A 19,937-nucleotide genomic window follows, 5' to 3' on the forward strand; every position below is an offset into this window, starting at 1 on the left:
CATTAGGTTTCCTAAACACACAGTATCAGCTGCATATATCAGTGACATCTTCTTTAATGTGAACCGATCCACTTGTGAAACTACACACCAAGGATTTCAACAACTCTTTTGTTTTCTCAGATCGGAGAACACAAATTTTGTAGTAACTTAAATCAACTTCAAATATTGTTGTTTTGGTTCGTGTGGAACAGAAACTTAAGCCTGGCATGCTAGTAGGTCAAAGTAAGTGATACAAAGTCATCTCTTCACACAGACATCTCAAGAACTACTTAACTAATACTAAGCATGTTTGTTCTCATAACAAAATGATTTTCATTCAATTTTAAACACTGTCAAAGAAGGAAATAATCTAGAAGTTCAAATAATAAATAACGTAGCTCCCATCAGGTGACTTGTTTTGAGGAGAGGATTAAAATTTGAAACAGTAATATTAACATTTGATTGCATTTTACAATAGATCATTTAGGTGAATCCCAAAAGCCTTTTTGAATGTAACCCTAAATGAGGCTTCATCAATTTGAGCTCTTTGACGTATCTCATATACTCTTATGTATTTTTGCCAAGAACAGTTATTGTTGATTATATTTGTTGTGAATGAAAAAGTGCCATGAGCGTCATTTAGTCCGGCACTATAAACATTGCCAAAAGTTAAGCTACGCTAAAACATGCCAATGCGAACATTGTTACTGCTGATAACTGCACAACATGTGTAGTGATGCTATTCGCACCAATTACACAGAATTATGGGATATGTCGGAAAGGTCAATTCACAAGGAAACTCTATCCCTGATCTTTATTTTTCTGTACAATAACAAGATATTAAAAGCTTAACAAGGAGTTCTTCTGGGAATTTGAGCCATCTTGATTATATGATAAGCAAGACTTGTTGTTGAAATGAAAACATGTCAAATAAAAGGTGAGAAAATAATCTTTTAACCCTAACACGCCTGAGTACTACAAAATACTACTTGATATATGCGCTGTTCGTGCGTGCATCCCACGTGGTGTGATGACGCAATCGCCCTAAGTGATATATAGGCACGGTTTCGCTGGCCAGCGAAGCCCAAGCCCCGTGGCAAAGCGTCGCCGACACAGTGTTTGGCATGCGAGGGGTCTCGGGCTCGAATCCCACCCAGAGCAAACAACTTTTTTCTTTATTTTCTCTCTTTATTCCTTTCTTCATTAACCATTGCCCCTAAACATGCCAAGCCTTCTAAGAATATAGTGGTCATTCTGAAAATGATAACAAACAAGAGAGAATTTTGTTCTTGGTTGTGAATTTTTTTTCTCCCAATAGAACAGTGGTCCTTAAAGTTGAGTGTGTTTTACCTTCAGGCTATGAGGATGAAGATTACTGTTTCTTGTTTCACATTATTCTGGGCCAATTACCAGACTAAAGGTTAATTGGTGTTTCAATCAAGATATATTGTCTGGTCAAAGTGGTTCACATAATGGTAGTTCTAATGGAAGATGAAGATATTCTAGGCCAAGTTTCAGACTAATGGTTTATTAAGGATTCATTGGATTCAAGCAACTACATGTAATTACATTTGATTAAATCAAGCTACATATTTCCTCGTTAAGTGTAACATCATTGATATATGTACAAAGGATGAGGAATGCAACTCCAACACAGCAATGCAACATATGTACAGTATGAAAATCAGTGGTGGTGTGATTGAATCACACTAAACAGAGGTTCATGACAAGCTAAATGTGGGGATTCTAGATCACCAAATTGTCACATAAATCCTGTGTAAAATGTCTGAGATTTTTAAGACATGTCAGTAATCCTAAACTCCCTCTTGTAATCATCGCTAACAACTCCCTTTAAACCGACTTCCATTCTCCACTCTACACATCACATTCAATTACTAATTAATTGCATGATAACCAAATTCACAAGGAAAATGTCCTACTGGGTTTTATACTGTCAAGTTTGAACAGCAAAACACTTTGGGTCTTTCCCGATAATTAATTGATAAAATATTTTATCTACCTCAGAAATGACTAATGTTATACTAGACATATTCCTTTTTTTCTGCTAATTTCATAAAAGTCTAAATTCAAACTTGAAATTAACCTTTTTTTGTATGGAAATGTTCAGTCTGTTACATACTGACAACATAAGAGAGATGGTACAGAGTTGGCACATCTTTTTCATCACAACAACGTCTCTTACCGCAGGAACAAATAAGCTTCATCCTTTCATATTTGTTCATTTCAGGAATGCTCAAATTCAAACTCAAAACCTTTGAGTGTGTTTATGTTCAGTCTATTGCATGCTGCTGACAACATTTCAAAGAGAGAATCGGCTTGGCCTGTCAGTTGCAGCACAATAACTTCTTTTACCGAACTTAGTGAGCACACAGGTTTTAACATTCATGTCTCATGGACATGATGCCATGTTCACTTTGAAATTTTATTCATCAATTTTGAATAGAATCTCCTGCCCATCCTGAGCATACATGCCCTCCCAAAGTGAAGACACAGTATATGTTAGGAAATAACCAGGGACAAGTGATTTGCGCAGAAAAAATAGCTAATTGCGCGGAACTTTTTTCAGTGCAAATCATGTATCTCTCTGCCCATAGGACAAAAATAGCTAATTGCGCGGAAAAATGTCCGCGCAAATCACTTGTCCCTGGAAATAACATAAGCGTATACTGTGCTTTGACTTCGGAGGCAGGTGTTTATGAATTGTCTGCTTCCAAAGTAAAAATACTGTATCTACAAGCAAATTACAATGCAGACACTTCATTTTTATTTGGTACACAAATATTTTTGAATCTGTCGTCTGCTTCAAAAGTAAAAATACTGTATCTACAAGTAAATAACAACGCATACGCTTCATTTTTATTTGGTACACAAATATTTTTGAATCTGTCGTCTGCTTCCAAAGTAAAAATACTGTATCTACAAGTAAATAACAACGCAGACACTTCATTTTTATTTGGTACACAAATATTTTTGATTCTGTCGTCTGCTTCCAAAGTAAAAATACTGTATCTACAAGTAAATCACAACGCAGACACTTCATTTTTATTTGGTACACAAATATTTTTGAATCTGTCGTCTGCTTCCAAAGTAAAAATACTGTATCTACAAGTAAATAACAAAGCAGACACTTCGTTTTTATTTGGTACACAAATATTTTTGAATCTGTCATCTGCTTCAGAAGTAAAATTACTGTATCTACAAGTAAATAACAACGCAGACACTTCATTTTTATTTGGTACGCAAATATTTTTGAACCCTTCATCTGCTTCCAAAGTAAAAATACTGCATCTACAAGTAAATAACAATGCAGACACTTCATTTTTATTTGGTACGCAAATATTTTAGAATCCGTCGTCTGCTTCCAAAGTAAAAATACTGTATCTACAAGTAAATAACAAAGCAGACGCTTCATTTTTATTTGGTACGCAAATATTTTAGAATCCGTCGTCTGCTTCCAAAGTAAAAATACTGTATCTACAAGTAAATAACAAAGCAGACACTTCATTTTTATTTGGTACACATACTCATCATCTGCTTCATAAGTTAAAAGCAGTATCTGCTTGTAGTCAACAGGGCAGATACTACATTTTCACCTGCGAGGGCAGCTACATAGCAGTAAGGGTTAAGGTGGTTATGGAGGCATTATAAAAGTGCTCTAAGCATGTTTTAAACAGATTAATTGAGTAAAGCAAAGTACACTGATCAATATGCCTTTTGTTTGGAGTCAATTGGTCATACGGTTTTCAAAATATATCAATTTATATTTTCTTTGTATCTTATTGTTTTTATCAATAATCAATAAAGTTAATGAGCTAAATTGACTGGAGAAGCTCATTTACATATAATTTTGCTAATATTTTGCTAAAATCCATGCATAAATGTTCAGGGTACTTTTATTTTGCATAATTTTGCCCTGAAACTTGGTCAAAGTGTTTCTAATATGTCTAATGTATTATATAGTGAAGCCACCCTAATTTGCATAATTAATTAGCATTTATGCAAATTAGCTCATTAATTATGCAAATATGCAAATTAGAGGGCGGCTTCACTATATAATACATTAGAACATATTAGAAACACTTTGACAAGTTTCAGAGCAAAAGTATGCAAAATAAAAGTACCCTGAACATTTATGCATTGATTTTAGCAAAATATTGGCAAAATTACATATTAATGAGCCTTTCCAGTCCTGGTAGCTCATTAACTAAATTGATTATTGACAAAAACAATAGGATACAAAGAAAATATAAATTGATGTATTTTAGAAACCGTATGTCCGATTTGCTCCAACACAAAAGGCATATTGATCAGTGTACTTTACCCTACTCAATTAATCTGTTTAAAACATGCTCAAAGCATTTTCTAATTTCTAGCAAATGCATCCAATACCACCTTAATCGTCTGGCTGTCTCTTTCTATTAACCCCATATCACAATAACCTCTTTGTTACTGGGGTAGCATCCTCGTTTCATTACTCATGTTGGATCTATGCTGAAATACTTGGGTTTATTTAATTTGAGGTCTTTAGGGGGTAAAACTTTCAGCATGTCATGCTAGTGACATTACCGAGCAGTGTGTTCAAGTGTCTGGATGTCTCTTTTTATTAATCAAAAACCACAATAGCCTCTTTGTTATGAGGGGTGGAGGAGTTGGGTTATAGTAGTCATGTCTTTAAAATATTTAAATTTAATTTATTTAAACATTTTTAAAATAACTGTTATGCTAGTACATTCTTATTGAGGAACTGAAATAGTTTCTACATAAAAGTTTCATTGATTGCTCATCATGTTTTTTAAATTTCAACATAAAGGTGTGTTTATGCCAATGCAAATCAAGTGCAGTTCAGTGGGAAAATTTTGTGCTGCAAGGTTCTTATTTTTCATACTTTTCACACATGAAAAATTAAGCAAGATTATTAAAATGTGTGAAAAAATTGTGATCCATACAGCAATATCTTGGGATGCAGGAACCCATGCAAACAAATATGTGTAACCACAAAAATATCTAAAAAATTTACTTTTTGTAATAAAATATCACGCAATAAAGCAAATAAAAACGGTGCAATTTCTGTACTGTTTCATAAAAACCTTTTCTGGTCTGTTCCAGTTGAAGTAAAACAATAGCAATGCACTGGTGTTATGAACGTAGTTGGAGCTGAGCACATTCCAAAAAGGAAGAACATAAACAAAATGGTGTATATTGTTTCACTGTCTACTGCCTCCTGGGTCTGCACACTCAAGGAGGCTCTTGATGGGGAGACATTTTTTTCGGTCAAATTCTTTACCGATTTCACTTTCTTGCAAGCGCTAAAATGCATATTGCTTTAAATGTCATCAAGAAAAATTGCACATGCAGCTCAGTTTAAGAGTCTCTCAGTTTTTTAGTGATAAATGTTGTTGACTCAAATCTCATGTATGTATTGAAGTTCTTAAGTTATAATGCCATGAGAGTTTGCCAGGATGCACTATAAATCACATCTATTTTCCCTTGAATTTATAGCACATTGAACTTCCTGAATGAAGTCTCTTTCTTAAATGTCAATTAAGTAATCAAATATTCATTAGGTGAATATAGAGAATCCCCTCAATCACACCAGCCAGCTCCTTAGTCCTAAATCTGATATTAAGGCATAAACCTCCTTTTGCTACCCAACTAAATGCCTTTTTCCCCACTGCATGTCCAGTCTAACTTAAGTTCTGGATTGTTCACCAAATGTGCCATTTTTTGAGATTTGCTGATTTGATCTACTTATGCGATTTTGGTTTTTGTACATAGTTGTACGCATAAAATATTCGCTCGTATTCAATTTTGCTGTAGCTGTGTTGGGCACAAAAATCACAAAAATTAATGTGTCGGAAAAAATTAGTAACACAACATACTGGTCAAAATATCTAAATCCCATTTAACCTGATAGACTCAAAAGTTTGTAATTTTCTTTTTATGCAAGTAGACTCATGATAGAAGGGTTTTTTGGTCAGAGAGTACAGACATTTACCAAGATTCACTAAATGATCAATAACATTGGTTAGTTTTTAAATGGTGAGCTTTTTAGAAACCTTTTATAATTTCAAAAGGCGTCAGTATTTGTTCTTGCCTAGGATTCTTCAGTGTGTGTGAAGAACATTAAATTTTCATTTCCCATCCCACTCACTGATGAGCCAGTGAGAAACTGAACGTGACGCAAGGAGACTAATAAGTGGGCTATGAAAACTGACTTCATTTCATTTGGGCAAACTAACCCATATAATAAAATCTCACATGTTAAGTTTAATATCCTGTGAAGGACAACGTTATTATTCTGAGAATTACAGTTTCTCTTAATATTATTCCTGGTATACTTGCGTCAGCTGATGTAATTGACACATGAAAGGAGCCAGTAATCTCTTTCACAGACTCATCTTCAATACTAATATTAATATATAAATAGCATCTTCACTCATGCAAAGCCATCTTGCTTTTAATTACGATATGCCTGCGTAAGAGATTTCCTGATATTTGTATTGTCATAACGTCACCTTGTGTTATACTACTGCGTCAATGTATCTGATGTAAACATATGCTTTTAGACACTTATTGCGCATTACAAGCTCTAGTTGCATATTATTATATTGGCATTCTTTATCAATACACTTTTTTCCCTGAATTGTCCTAATTTTGATGTTGAATTGTCCTAATTTTGATGTCTTGTACCCTATTTTTAATCACTACAATATATAAATAATAAATATATAACCCAAAACATGCAAGGTTCTTGAAATAGATGAATGCTCCCAAAACTAAATCTTGCTTCTTTAATCAGCATTTTTAGATTTTCCCCATTCTGACGTGGCTGTGTCAGCAGTACACTAGGGACTACTTAACAATTACTCCTTTGAAGCAACAAAAATATAATGGATGGGCGATTTTGTATTCTCCTGATACACATTTTAGCACGTTTTTGTTTACAACCATTTTTCAAACTCGGCATTTTTACGAGGCTTCTATTCACAAGTGGTTTCCAAAGATTAGAATCTTTAAGCGTGAGGTTCAATGCTTCATCGGTCGGTTTTTATTTCTGGCTACCAGCCCTTGTCATTTTAACAGAAACAGGTGACAACTAGCTTCTCCAGTTTGAAAACCATCTTTTAGGTGTTTGTCTACTAAACTGTCCCACATTTGTATAAAATATCTATCATTTTCCATTGAACTTTTATACTTCTTTATCATCTGTAAAACATACCAACATAAAATACCCTCAAATTAGTACAAACACATCTAGTAAGACTTTAATTTTTTGTATCCTGAAACTTAGCCAGCAAATAAAGCCTACTATTACAGCTCTTTGCAACACATTTTCAAGGCATTTCCTCTCTCCAGTTTACCGTCTTACAAAGACAACTTGCGTCACTGCACCTTCGTTACATCACATGAAACCATTGCATCCTTAAGCAGATCAACACACTGGCATTTTACAAGCCATGTATCACATTAATCTAACAACACTATGCCATTGCAGACGACAAAGATTCTCTTGAAAATAGCTACAGGGTGACCTAATAAAAGCATGCTCCACCGTGTTGATTTTTTTTTAAAAGGCTGGTTTGGTTCATGTAATGTATCCACACTGTGTACATATGACACAATTAAGGAAGCCAAATTGTCTGTTGATAAAATCAATTTAGCGATACCATAGTAAGTGTTGGAACTTTTTATTAAATTTCATTGGCATCTGCCACATGAACACGTTCCTCTCAGGTGCTGCAAGTCCCATTTTTGATGGCATTCTCAGCATATTATGGCCATAAGAAATAACATTTAGAAATAATGACAATTTATATCACATAACAAATGACTACCATTTGTTTAACCATGACACATACTAGCTATAAATACTAAACTAAATGGCCATATTGCTCAAAATAGGTTATGATGAATTGACTCTTTACAGTATGCTTCTGTAACACTTGCCATCAATCAGGTATTTTTTCCAAGAAATGTGACATAGGATGCCCTTTTCCGTACTCTGTTTGGCCAATGATTTCGTTTTCCCAACAGCTAACACATGCAGCATTTGCAAACACATTTTTGATACAAACCAAAAGCATCAACACATTCTTTTGAGACCTACTTGCTTATGAACACTTGTTAGATGTCTCATGAGAATCACATAATGGGCTATTCTAGTTGAAATCCATACATCCCCCTATAGAAGACATGACCTTAATCTCTCACACAGGGAGTGTAGATTTCAAATGGAGTCACCCATTCATGTAGTCCCATTTGAAATTCACACTCCCTATGTCGCAGATTAAGGTAGGAGCATCGGATAATAGGCCCATGCAGGAAAATAGCCACTATTTCAAATCAGAATTATGTATCCATTTCAAATATATAACCAATTGAAGATAAGTCTTTACTCCACTGATTTTTAATGTTTCATGAAAATTTAAACAATTCTTATGTTTTTCTTTATTTTTGAAAATTCCTAATTTTTTCTACAAATAATTATTGCTAGCCAAGAGGGAATGTGATATGGTATTCATAGTTAGTGGGGTGGTTAATAAGCCTAATATCTAAATTCTCTCGCCAGATTTTTTTTGATAAAGTGTTTATTTTTTGAGAAAAATCATTTTTTCTATTTTTAAATTAGGGAAATCTAGAAACACCTATAACTTAAAATAGAAACACTTTATTAAAAAAAGCTGGCGAGAAAAGTTTCTAAATTTAATTACCTTTCATATGACACCTTGTTTGTTAAAATTGGCCCTATGGTTAGCTCAGACAATAATTATGAAATTGGGTCATTCAGTGTTTCTAGATCAACTCAAGAAAATTTGAGCAAGTACTAACATTACCTTCAAATATCCCCTATATTACTGACCAATATATTGAAAAAAAGTCACTAATATTATTTGGTAACATTTTTGTAATAAAAAGATCCAAAAAGCAGTTCTATAAATGGGATAGAAAGGAGAAAAAATAATATTTAAACATAGTATCCATTTTCAAACTTCTACCAATTTTAGTGAACGAGGCTTAGTGTCAAAACCACTTTATGTACAAAGTCAATGGGGTTTTCTAAAGACAAAAAATGGCATAACTCAAAAACCCTTTGTTGGCAAAAATTAAAACTTGGTAGGCAAGTTTATCTCACCCAACTACACATCCTGTATCATTTTAAACCAAATCTGTGCATGACACCGTAGCCGATGTTTCTACCTTAAGGTCATGTCTTCCATATGTTGCGTAGGGATTTCAAAAGAAATGGCCCAATATTGTCAGTGTTTGTTTCAGGCAATTTTCTGTCTAAAACAAGTGTACAATTTATTTTTTCAGCTTTGAATCTTCACAAATTATCTACTTTGGTTTGGAAAAAAGTATTGAAACAAATAAGTGAAAAGCAATTTAAGAAAGCTGTGCTGGAAACATTAAGTTGCTTTATGTAGTCCCCGCATGTAGCAAAATACCCATTAGTTAAATTAAAGTACTTTGGTCTGCGTGGAAATGCGCGTAATAAAAACATGAAACAATAACGATCAACATAACATGTTATATCCCCTACACTACTTTATAATATAATAATAAAAATATACAAATTGTCTGCATCAAATTAAACATGGATGTAATACCATCGGAAGTGACAGGACACGGAAGACATGCCTGAGATTAAATTCATTAACAAGAATAACAAAATCATCATGTGTGCCACTCAACATTGCTGGGCACAGGTGGTTTAGGCATTAGCTAAAAACACTGGCATCTTACCATAGTCACGTTTGACATGCACTGATCGCTGCGACTAATTCATTTTGTCAACATTTTATCTTCACAAAGTTTTTTTACGGCTTCAAATTGCTAGCAAATTGCCTCGACTCATAATTTCTTAATTCGATCTTCAAACAAACATACTCTGTTGATTTGTGTGAAATTTTCTGGTAAAACAAAAAGTTGGATCTTTTGATTTTGTACTGTAATGAAAAAAATAAAATGTAAACAAGTATCTTTATGTCTGATGGAAACTTGAGCATGGAGGATACACGGATGGGATGTAATCTGTAATGATATGCTGTCTCCTGTAATGACGCAGTATTGTGCAACAATGACATAACAGTCTGGTTATGGTTGGCTGACATGTAAACACACTGGCACATGAGTGCCATAGACCTTTTTAGCAGCTGATTTGAAAGTGTCAGAAAACAGTTCAGAAAGATGTGCAGTGCAGTAAAGAAAAATACCAGAACCAAAAAATCCAAGAGTGTGTGGCGTGGTATGATTGTTCACATCAATCATGTACCACGTTGCTCTTACTTGATGTAGCGCATTGAATACTGTGTCTACAGCGTAGTCAGATACACCTTCAAAAACATCCAAGTCCTTTTGCTTACTATAGTTTTCAGCAGAGAACTTCAGCGGTCTGCCAATTTGGCGCCGTTTATGGCGTATACGGAAGTGTGGTTCTGATTGGCTAATTGAATCGTGTCATTATCACATCAGCACCTCGTTCGCTGGTCAAGCTGTGTAGCAACGTGTGACCTAGTTATTTTTACGCGATAATAATATAAAGCAGACGAACACCGCTGAAGTAATTTGCTGAATGGTATAGTCTTCCTTATCTTGCTTACCATCTTGGAAGCCATTCTGATATCTTGGATGACTCTTGTCTACAGTTAGCTCCATAAAGAGCATCTATTTCACAGACTTAAACCCAGGCACTCCTGTATACTAAAGTTTGTTCGGCTTATATAAGGCGGAAATTATTCAGCTTTTGTTACTGCGCGCGTCAATTAAGTCCCAACTCACGCTCGCGTAAATGCACATAAGCGTGCGCCAGTCACGCATTACGCAATGCACAACTAGCGTAAGCATTGCGCCCAGCTGCGTGCATGCCATTCTATATCAATACACGGTGTTATATTTTCCACCTTATATAAACCGAACAAAGTTTAGTCTGGTTTATAATGTACTTACCATCTTGGAAGACTCTGTCTACATTGAGTCCATACATTGCACATGTTTCATAGTACGGGCATCGTTTGAGATCCGCTGCAAGCTTCCTTGCCCTCGCATCGTCTATTACCCGCGGTGAGTTCTGGCTTACTGCATCTGTAGCAAAACCAAAATAATAATTAATCATTATAAAATATTCTTATTACTATGTAAACTAATGAACTATGATTTCGATCCCGAACGTAAAACCTTATCTACAAGCATATAGAGTGCTTCTGATAAAAGCTAAATTAATCCAGGCGCCATTATGGAATTAGAGCAAATAAATTATAGATCCAAGCACATACAAACAAGTATTATTGTAAGACCACTCTATTGTATTGGCATATTTACGCATGTATCGTATTAATTTAACTTTCATCAAAAACACTATATATGCTTGTAGACGGGGTTTTACGGTATACATGGCTACTTAAACCACAATTCTAAGGGCTCATATTGAAATTCCCTTACACAGGAAGGTGTGCGCCATCCTGCAGCTTTCCTGTGCTAGCCTTCTTTTGTTAAAATCCTGGGCAGGGTGTATCACTGATGCATATAATCCATCTGTTTTATGACCGAGCTTTCCTGAGGTGCGCGCTTAGCGAGGGGAATCCTGCCTTCTTTCTGTGTGAAAACGTGGTAGGGTATTTCAATATGAGCCCTAACACTAAATTTTACACCACAACTGCATGGTATTCTTAATTAAAACACAAATGAAAATATCTCCATTCCTTATTTTCATGGGCAAGGATACTTTTTCCCTTCAAATTTCTATGCATTTTTACAGAGTTTGAAATTGTCTATAATTTGGTTTTTGTATGCACGACCAAAAAGGTTTACCAATAAACTGGAAACATTTATCCAAAAAACATTGCATTTTCTCAAATTGTTCAACATTTAAAATGCTGCCATAGAAACAAAACCTGTTTTCAGTGAATGTGCACGCTAGCGCTAATAACAGTAATGGTCTTGAAAGGTTGCAAAAGATGTTTAGTCTAATTTAAAAGATAACAATATTTCTTGAATCACAGGAAGCCAAATATCATTTCAGCTGGTAAATCAGCCTCCCATTTCCACCACCTTGTTTACTGGTGAATAAGACCAGCATTAGTCATATATTTTAATTCATTACCAGTCTTAACTATTCAATTGGACCTCGCCTTCCGCTTGATTACTTTGAATATGCCAGCACGCCCTAGATAATGGTCACAACTAATCAACAGCCATAAAGCCCTAGATATTCCGCCCTCTCTCAAGCAACAACAGACTATCTGCATTGCTTCTTATAAGCAGATACTGTTCTTTTGCTTTGGGGACAGGCGGATTCAAAAGCATCAAAAATATCCACCTGCTGACAGTATTTGCTATGTTACTTACTTGTGGATACTGCATTTTTACTTTGGGTGCAGATTGATTCAAACACCTGTCTCCTCAAGTAAGAGGGCTGTATCTGCTACGTTATTCATTTATAGATGCTGCATTTTCACTTGAAAATCCGAAATTTAGTAATTTACAAGACACTTACATCTTTCAATTACCAAGTCTTATCACTTATATCTTACTACCAGTGAGTCTTGCAGCATTCATTAAGGGGCATTTGTTGCTTGGATTTAATGGTCAACATGGACCGGACACTATGCAAAAAGGTCAAATTAACCCCATAAATTTATATGACTTTGTTCTATTCAATCTTGTTTTTATCTATGGGAACAAATAGCAGAATTTACTACAAGTAAAACCAACTCACTACATTTCCAAAGTAATTTAGGTAGACTTCACTGTGGATGAATTTCCAATGTGTGTTTATGAATATATGAATAAGTCGAATTAATGATACCATGTATATTCCTCCACGGCACAATTATTAAGTTTTACTTTATTTTTCAAGATGCCCTAAACATAAATCATATTGACCAACAAGTTTCAAAAAACAAGTTGAGCAAATTAGACTCTGTGTACATCAGGTTTGGTAAACAACCAACCATGAGTGTGCTTTGTCTATCAGAGGGACACTTAGCCGGCAGTCTCATGACAGAGTACAGGCAATATTTTATAATACAGTAAGTAAGAAGAATAAGGACACTCACCTTGAGTTCCTACAAGTATCATTGGCAAGTCGGCTGTATTTCTATAATGCGCTATCTTGGCATAGAAATTATATAATAATTGGAAACTAGTTTCATCTTCTACACTAAACACAAGTATGACCGCATCCACCCAAGAACAGAATTGTAGCTCCGTGGCCCACCTTCATCTCGATCAATAATAGATAACTTCTGTCGCCTACTAGCATCTCCTTCTTGAAGCGCCCTCCTATAATGATAAGAAAAACGACAATTTTGATCATCTCGTATCTTGAATACTAACTTCTTTTGTATTTCGCCTTTTTCGGATGCCCATTCATTCACACACCCATGCCCTCTGTCCCGTTCAGTCTCTTGCCATCACTCTCTCATTCTCTCTCCCCAACCTCGCATTCTCTCTCCCTTCTGTTGACTTTCCTTTGACACTTATCATTCCATGAGTTATCTCTTCTAATTTAAAAATGTTTCTAATTTTTCTTCTATGCACCTAGATCAGGTTTCATATTTCATTGCACAGTATGAGAATCAAATTTGATTTTTGCAAAGGAATTTTGCAGGATATTTTTATTTGTGTATTCTGTTTGAGATAGATTCCCTTTCAAATTCAATTTCAGAATATCTACACAATTGATTTGACTATAAATTATAGTATAGGAGTTTGTTTCACCTACCTTCTGGAGATTCTTCTTGCATATAGGAACCTGTCAGATACCTGTGAACTAATGCTGATTTGCCACTGGTTAGGCTCCCTACCACACCCTGTATGAAATAACACACAAACAAAACATGGGAAAATGAAATTAGGTAGAGGAATTTCAACACAGCAACTACGAAGCCTCAAATATGTGATATCTTGATAGATAACAACTACTACTACCAACTTGATGTTAACCTATAAGCTTTCACTTTGATGGTGCTATCTTCAGTAGATAGCAGCAACCACCGATTTCCTTGTAACACCAATTTGACTTTCACAGAGCTATCTTCAGTAGCTAAATGCCTACATTAGTACCCATTTTTTACAACCATTTATGTTTGTTGGTTCAATCCCATGTTGGAGCATTTCCTTGCTTTTTTTCCAGTTGGTTTGTGCGCCGGCCAGGATTTCATTTATATGTTGTCTAGTTTAATTGTAACACTCTGGGTTGGTTAACTGTTCACTCTTTCCTATACACTATATTTAGTTTCCTCTTGTAGCAAGCAATCATTCCCAATTGTGTTTATTTGTTCTTGTGCAGGATGTGTAACACCATTACCTACTTTATTTGTCTTGTACTACATACTTAACTGTCTTAGCATTAACTTTACATATTAACCCAATATTTTATGTATGACACTGCTATCTTTAGAAGACAGTAGCTACAAATTTGATGTTCCACAATTTAATGTTACATTGCCCCTGTTTAGCAGATATTAACTGAAAATGTACCTAGGTATCAACAAATGTCATGTACCACACACTTGACTTTGACCTTGCTATCTTCAGTAGACAGCAAATACACTTATAAATAAACATACCTTGGGTTAACCTCTACAACATTTGAACCTAAAGATATAATTATAACTTTAATCTCATTTAGTTCTTTATAAATATTATATTTGACTTTAAGATTAAAAATGTATTCATTATTTATATTTAACTAGTTGTCACGCACATAGGACCAAAGTGTCGGATAATATAACAATTAAATTACAGCAATTACATCTTGTGTGACCAACATGGAGGTAAATCTTACTCCAATGTAAACAGTACCTTAATCCTCTAATAATAGAAATCCAGAGGGATACCAAAATTGATCACCACACAGGGCGTGCAATAATGTCTCACTTCTACAAATGAAGTAATTGTATAATGAAATACCAGGTATAAGATGGGACCTTGTACATAAACAGCCACCAGTAATCACCAATGCCTAGTTCTCACCATCTGAGTCATCCTATCATGATCAATGTTAATTTGGTTAGGTTTATTACATGTCCGTCAGTCCTCAAGTACATTATCGACTTGCTTGGATTTGTTACCTCGGTAGGTGGAATAATTGATTTGATGCAACTGTCAGATAAATATTTACAGGAAGATATGACCACGCGCATCAACTTAGTCTACACACTGTCCAAAAACGTATTAATACATTTTAAGACCTAGTTTTTTGCAGCTTTGAGTTGTAAATATCTTGAGCAAGCAATAAACAGCTCTGTCACTTGCCAAATTTCTATATTTGAGTCTACGGTTTACATTAATTTGGCAACTTCTAGAATTAATGTTCAAGAGAAAACATTCTGGAGAAATATCTGACTAAAACTAGGACCAATTCTTAAATGCTGCCACAGAACCACACACATGTCAGGAGGAGAAAAAACACATCAAACAAGCTTTCAATGAAGCAAAGACTGCCAATTTCACAACTTAAATACATTCTAACTTTATTTAAATTTAACAAACTAAGTCTCAGTGATATTAAATGAACTTTCAATCAAATATCAAGCAGATATATTTGGAAATCTAATTTCTCGCCTCTGCTTCCCTTTATTCCCTGATGACAGCCAGAAGCTTGAAAATCTAAAATGGAGGCTTGAACAGTGGGATTCTACACAAACATACAGTTAAATATTTTATTGGTTTTGTCATTGTAATTTATTAAAAGAAGCTTACTAAATCAGCAACAGTAGTCCCTAGCATCCTACATCCACTTATATGTTGCCATTAAAAGCATTACTCTACCTCAGGATAGGGATTTTTGCAACCTACTTCTTCCTCACCTCATTATAACCTACTATACTTGCCATCACCCAATTTATTTCCCATGCTGTTTCATTTCCTGTGAGTTGAGTAAACATAATAATGCTCTCAACACAGATATAAAGACACTGTGTCTGGAATTAAACAACTAGTTTACCCGAATGGTGAGAACACAACTATGCAAACAACAAAATACACCATACGTAGAAACAAAGGTCACAGCATACAACAAAAAAATCACAAGTGATCAAACACCATTGCTGAACACTCTGATTACAGTTGTTATTGAACTACCATTGATCACAGTTACTGCTGAACTACTTCTGATCAGTTACTGTTGAACTACTTCTGATCAGTTACTGTTGAACTACTTCTGATCAGTTACTGTTGAACTACTTCTGATCAGTTACTGCGGACCTACCTCTGATCAGTTACTGTTGAACTACCTCTGATAACAGTTACTGTTGAACTACCTCTGATCACAGTTACTGTTGAACAACCTCTGATCACAGTACTGTTGAACTACCTCTGGTCACAGTTACTGTTGAACTACCTCTGATCACAGTTACTGTTGAACTATCCCTGATCACGGTTATTGGTGACCTACCCTGATCACTTGCACTGTTGAACTTCCCCTGACCACATTAACTGTTCAACTACCCCTAATCCCAGTTAGTATTGACCTACCTCTGATCGATCTCTGATTCCTGTTGAACTAACTCTGATCAAAGTTACTGCTGAACTACTTCTGATCAGTTACTGCTGACCTGCCTCTGATCAGTTACTGTTGAACTACCTCTGATTACAGTTACTGTTGAACTACCTCTGATCACAGTTACTGTTGAACTACCTCTGGTCACAATTACTGTTGAACTACCTCTGATGACAATTACTGTTGAACTACCTCTGATCACAGTTACTGTTGCACTACCTCTGATCACAGTTACTGTTGAACTACCTCTGATTACAGGCACTGTTGTCCTACATTTGATCGCAGTTACTGCTGAACTACTTCTGATCAGTTACTGTTGAACTACCTCTGATAACAGTTACTGTTGAACTACCTCTGATCACAATTACTGTTGAAATACCTCTAATCACAGTTACTGTTGAACTACCTCTGATCACAGTTACTGTTGGCCTACCTCTGATCACAGTTACTGTTGAACTACCCCTGATCAGAGTTTTATCTATAACCTCCCTCTGACCCTTCCCAATAGTATGGTACATAGCAACTGATCAATTTCTTCAGAACTATTACATCAATCACATAATATTAAATACATACCAATTTCAGTTCTGGTACTGTTCTGCTTAGAGTCCATTCTTGACTGTTTACAAAGGAATCTGTAAGAAGAAAAAAAAAGAAGAATACACATTGGTCAGATTTAATACAAATAGCATTGAAATAGATAGACACTATGTCTACAAATCTAATGTAGCAGTACAGTTTCTTTTCTATGAAATTTTCTGAATTAACTTCACAATTTAATGAAATTTAAAGAAAGCAGTATGTTTTTAAGACTGGGGGTCTGGATCAATTCAGCAATGTGCGGACAAAGCCAAAAATAAAGGTTCATGGAATTTGCCTAAATCTTGTGATAGGAAAGGTATTTGGGTCTAATGATTTTGTAACTTGATCAAAAATTCGAAAATCCCTTGTTGCCATGGTAACGGTTCTTTGAAGATTGCCACAGGAAAGTACATTTTTCAATTTTACAGTTCGAAAAAGACACATTTTTCTAGCTAGCACTAATGAAATTGCAAAAGTATGGAACAATTTAAATTGCTGCTGATAAATACCTATGTATTAGACGTTACAAAAATAGTATTGCCAGTTTTCTCACCCACCTAGAATATTGTGTAATATGCAATGCAAAATCCTCTTTTTGCAATTTTTTCATTAGTAAAAGTGGTATAACTTTGAAATTCAATAACTCTCAAGAAGAAGTTTGCTGATTAAAGTCAGGGGTTGGATGAGAATGACTATGAATGGGGATGATCAACCAACCAATAAAAAATTGGGGTCTTTACCCCATAACGAAGTTTTACTTTGAAGAAAGTTAAGCTGTTTTCGATAAAAATTAGCTAATTACATAGCACTTTCACAGTATAAAAAATCCTTTATTGGCTTGTGATTTGCAAATAACATACCCAGAATAATTCATTGACCAATCATAACCATCGGTTATCATTTATTTAAGTAATTTGCACTTAGTAAACTGCCAGTGACCCTCCCCAGCCATATGATTTAATGCATGAAAAATGTGCAAAGTTAGGCAAAATGGTTACCATGGGCATTAATTTCTTGGTGGTGGTTATCTGTCTTTTACAATCTCTACTCTTCCTAAACAATGGATAAATCGATTATAACTATTGAAACCAAATAAAACACATTATATTTCAGTTGGTCACTACTCTGGAGTAGGCTTGGGGTTTTCCATGTATGATAATCATTTCTACTTCTTATTTAGGCCTATATTCACTAATGGACTCATTGATTGACTTTATCTGAAATACCTCACCAACAATCTAAATATGGTTTAAACATAAAGAGAATGTGATAATTTCGTGGATTTATAATATGTCACCCTGTATTAATTTGGGCATCTTGTCCAGATTTTGTCCACGGTTTTTGTTCCTCCTTGTATTCTTGCATTGCTTATATTTTGTATTTTGCATTCCTGAATATGAATTTTGGTACTATTACAACAAAAATGTCATATAATGAGAGAAAATATACCATTTTGAAGCATCAAACCCTAAAAAGTACTTTTTTGGCTATATTACTTGGTCAATTTCAGCGATTTTAAAGCAGTCTTTTCAGATGGCATGCAAACAAATAGTTACTCGTCAGATTTCCATGTATCGCCCAGGCCTATTAGTGGTATATAACCTTTAGGGCCAATTCATGACCTAATCATATCTCTGATTCAAAAAGAATGCATTGCTGTCCGCTTGTATTTCCTCTTATCTTGGCTAGAAGGCTTTTTAATTTTGATGTTTGTAATTTTGTCATATTTTCCTGACTGAATGTGAGCTACTAGTGTCAATGCTTCAATGCTTTATGTATGTCGATGTACATGTTTCCTTGGGTAACTGAATAGCGTTTGCAATACCTCTTGAATCCACCGTAGCTAGTAGATTCATCTACTGAAGATAAAGCTTCACATACTTCCTATTGCTGATTGGTGTTCTCGTAGAATTGGTGAACACTGTTGATTGTACTGGGTTAGTACTAGTAGCTGCCTGATGTTAAAAGCAGCACATGTTGTCATGATGTTGATGATTTTCAAATGTCTCTTGGTTAACATTTTCTGATGTTGAATTCCCTGAAGATCCATCTGCTGGAGATGAAACTTTACATGCTTCCTAATGTTGAAGGCTAGGCTTAAACCTTCCAAGCGGCGTGCCAAAAAAGAATTTTTTGCCCCTTCCGGTCTGTAAAAAAATTTTTGCGCCCCCCCTCCGCACATGACATATGTTTGAGTTCCCAATTTGCAAACCTTATAAAAATAAAAGCGACCTGTCTTCCAAGCGCTGCCCTCTATCTGTATTTGAATAGCACTGCAACCGGTCTAATCTGCTTAACATGCTTAAAAGGCTTGTATGTATAATATAGCTTGTTTGTAACATTTAAAAAATATAGCTTGTTTGTAACATTTAAAACTGAGACTAAAATTTAAGAAGTCACTTAATCTTTTCATCAATAGAAATATATTCAATAATTATTTCATTACGGTTATTTAAACACAATCCTTTAAGCGAAATTTGTCTTTTTTTTTTTTTAAATTCCCCTTAAAAAATACACATTTTTTCAAAACCTTGGTACTTTTAAAAAGTCAGAACTTCTTTAGAAGTTGAGACCCCAATTTTTTTAAACTATATATCTGTCAGCAAGGGTTCACTCTAGCTATGCCACCATACAATTACAAAATATCAACTTCTTCTTTACAGTTACACCCTTCAATATTGGGGTAAAATGACATTTACAATTTTTGCCCAAAAATGTGTTTTTTCTACTTAAAATTAAAGGATCTTTTAAAAGAGTGACAAGCTCTTTCTTCATTTGCAAGGACTACCAAAGCATGCCCTTATCTGAAGAAAAAAATAAAAAATTATATCACATCTTATATATTTGTGGC

The 19,937-nt window shown here is 34.9% G+C and overlaps 1 protein-coding gene across 1 annotated transcript in view; it reads right to left on the minus strand.

Annotated features, from left to right (window-relative positions):
• The window catches only part of LOC140142067 (arf-GAP with GTPase, ANK repeat and PH domain-containing protein 1-like), a 204,014-nt gene that overhangs the window by 38,203 nt on the left and 145,874 nt on the right, over nucleotides 1-19,937 (minus strand). Inside the window, 6 exon segments of the mRNA XM_072164020.1 lie at nucleotides 10,948-11,082; nucleotides 13,056-13,208; nucleotides 13,211-13,228; nucleotides 13,231-13,281; nucleotides 13,724-13,811; nucleotides 17,081-17,139. Coding sequence (XP_072020121.1) covers nucleotides 10,948-11,082; nucleotides 13,056-13,208; nucleotides 13,211-13,228; nucleotides 13,231-13,281; nucleotides 13,724-13,811; nucleotides 17,081-17,139 — 504 coding nt within the window.

Source organism: Amphiura filiformis, chromosome 20 (genome assembly GCF_039555335.1).
Source record: "Amphiura filiformis chromosome 20, Afil_fr2py, whole genome shotgun sequence".
Lineage (NCBI taxonomy): Eukaryota > Metazoa > Echinodermata > Ophiuroidea > Amphilepidida > Amphiuridae > Amphiura > Amphiura filiformis.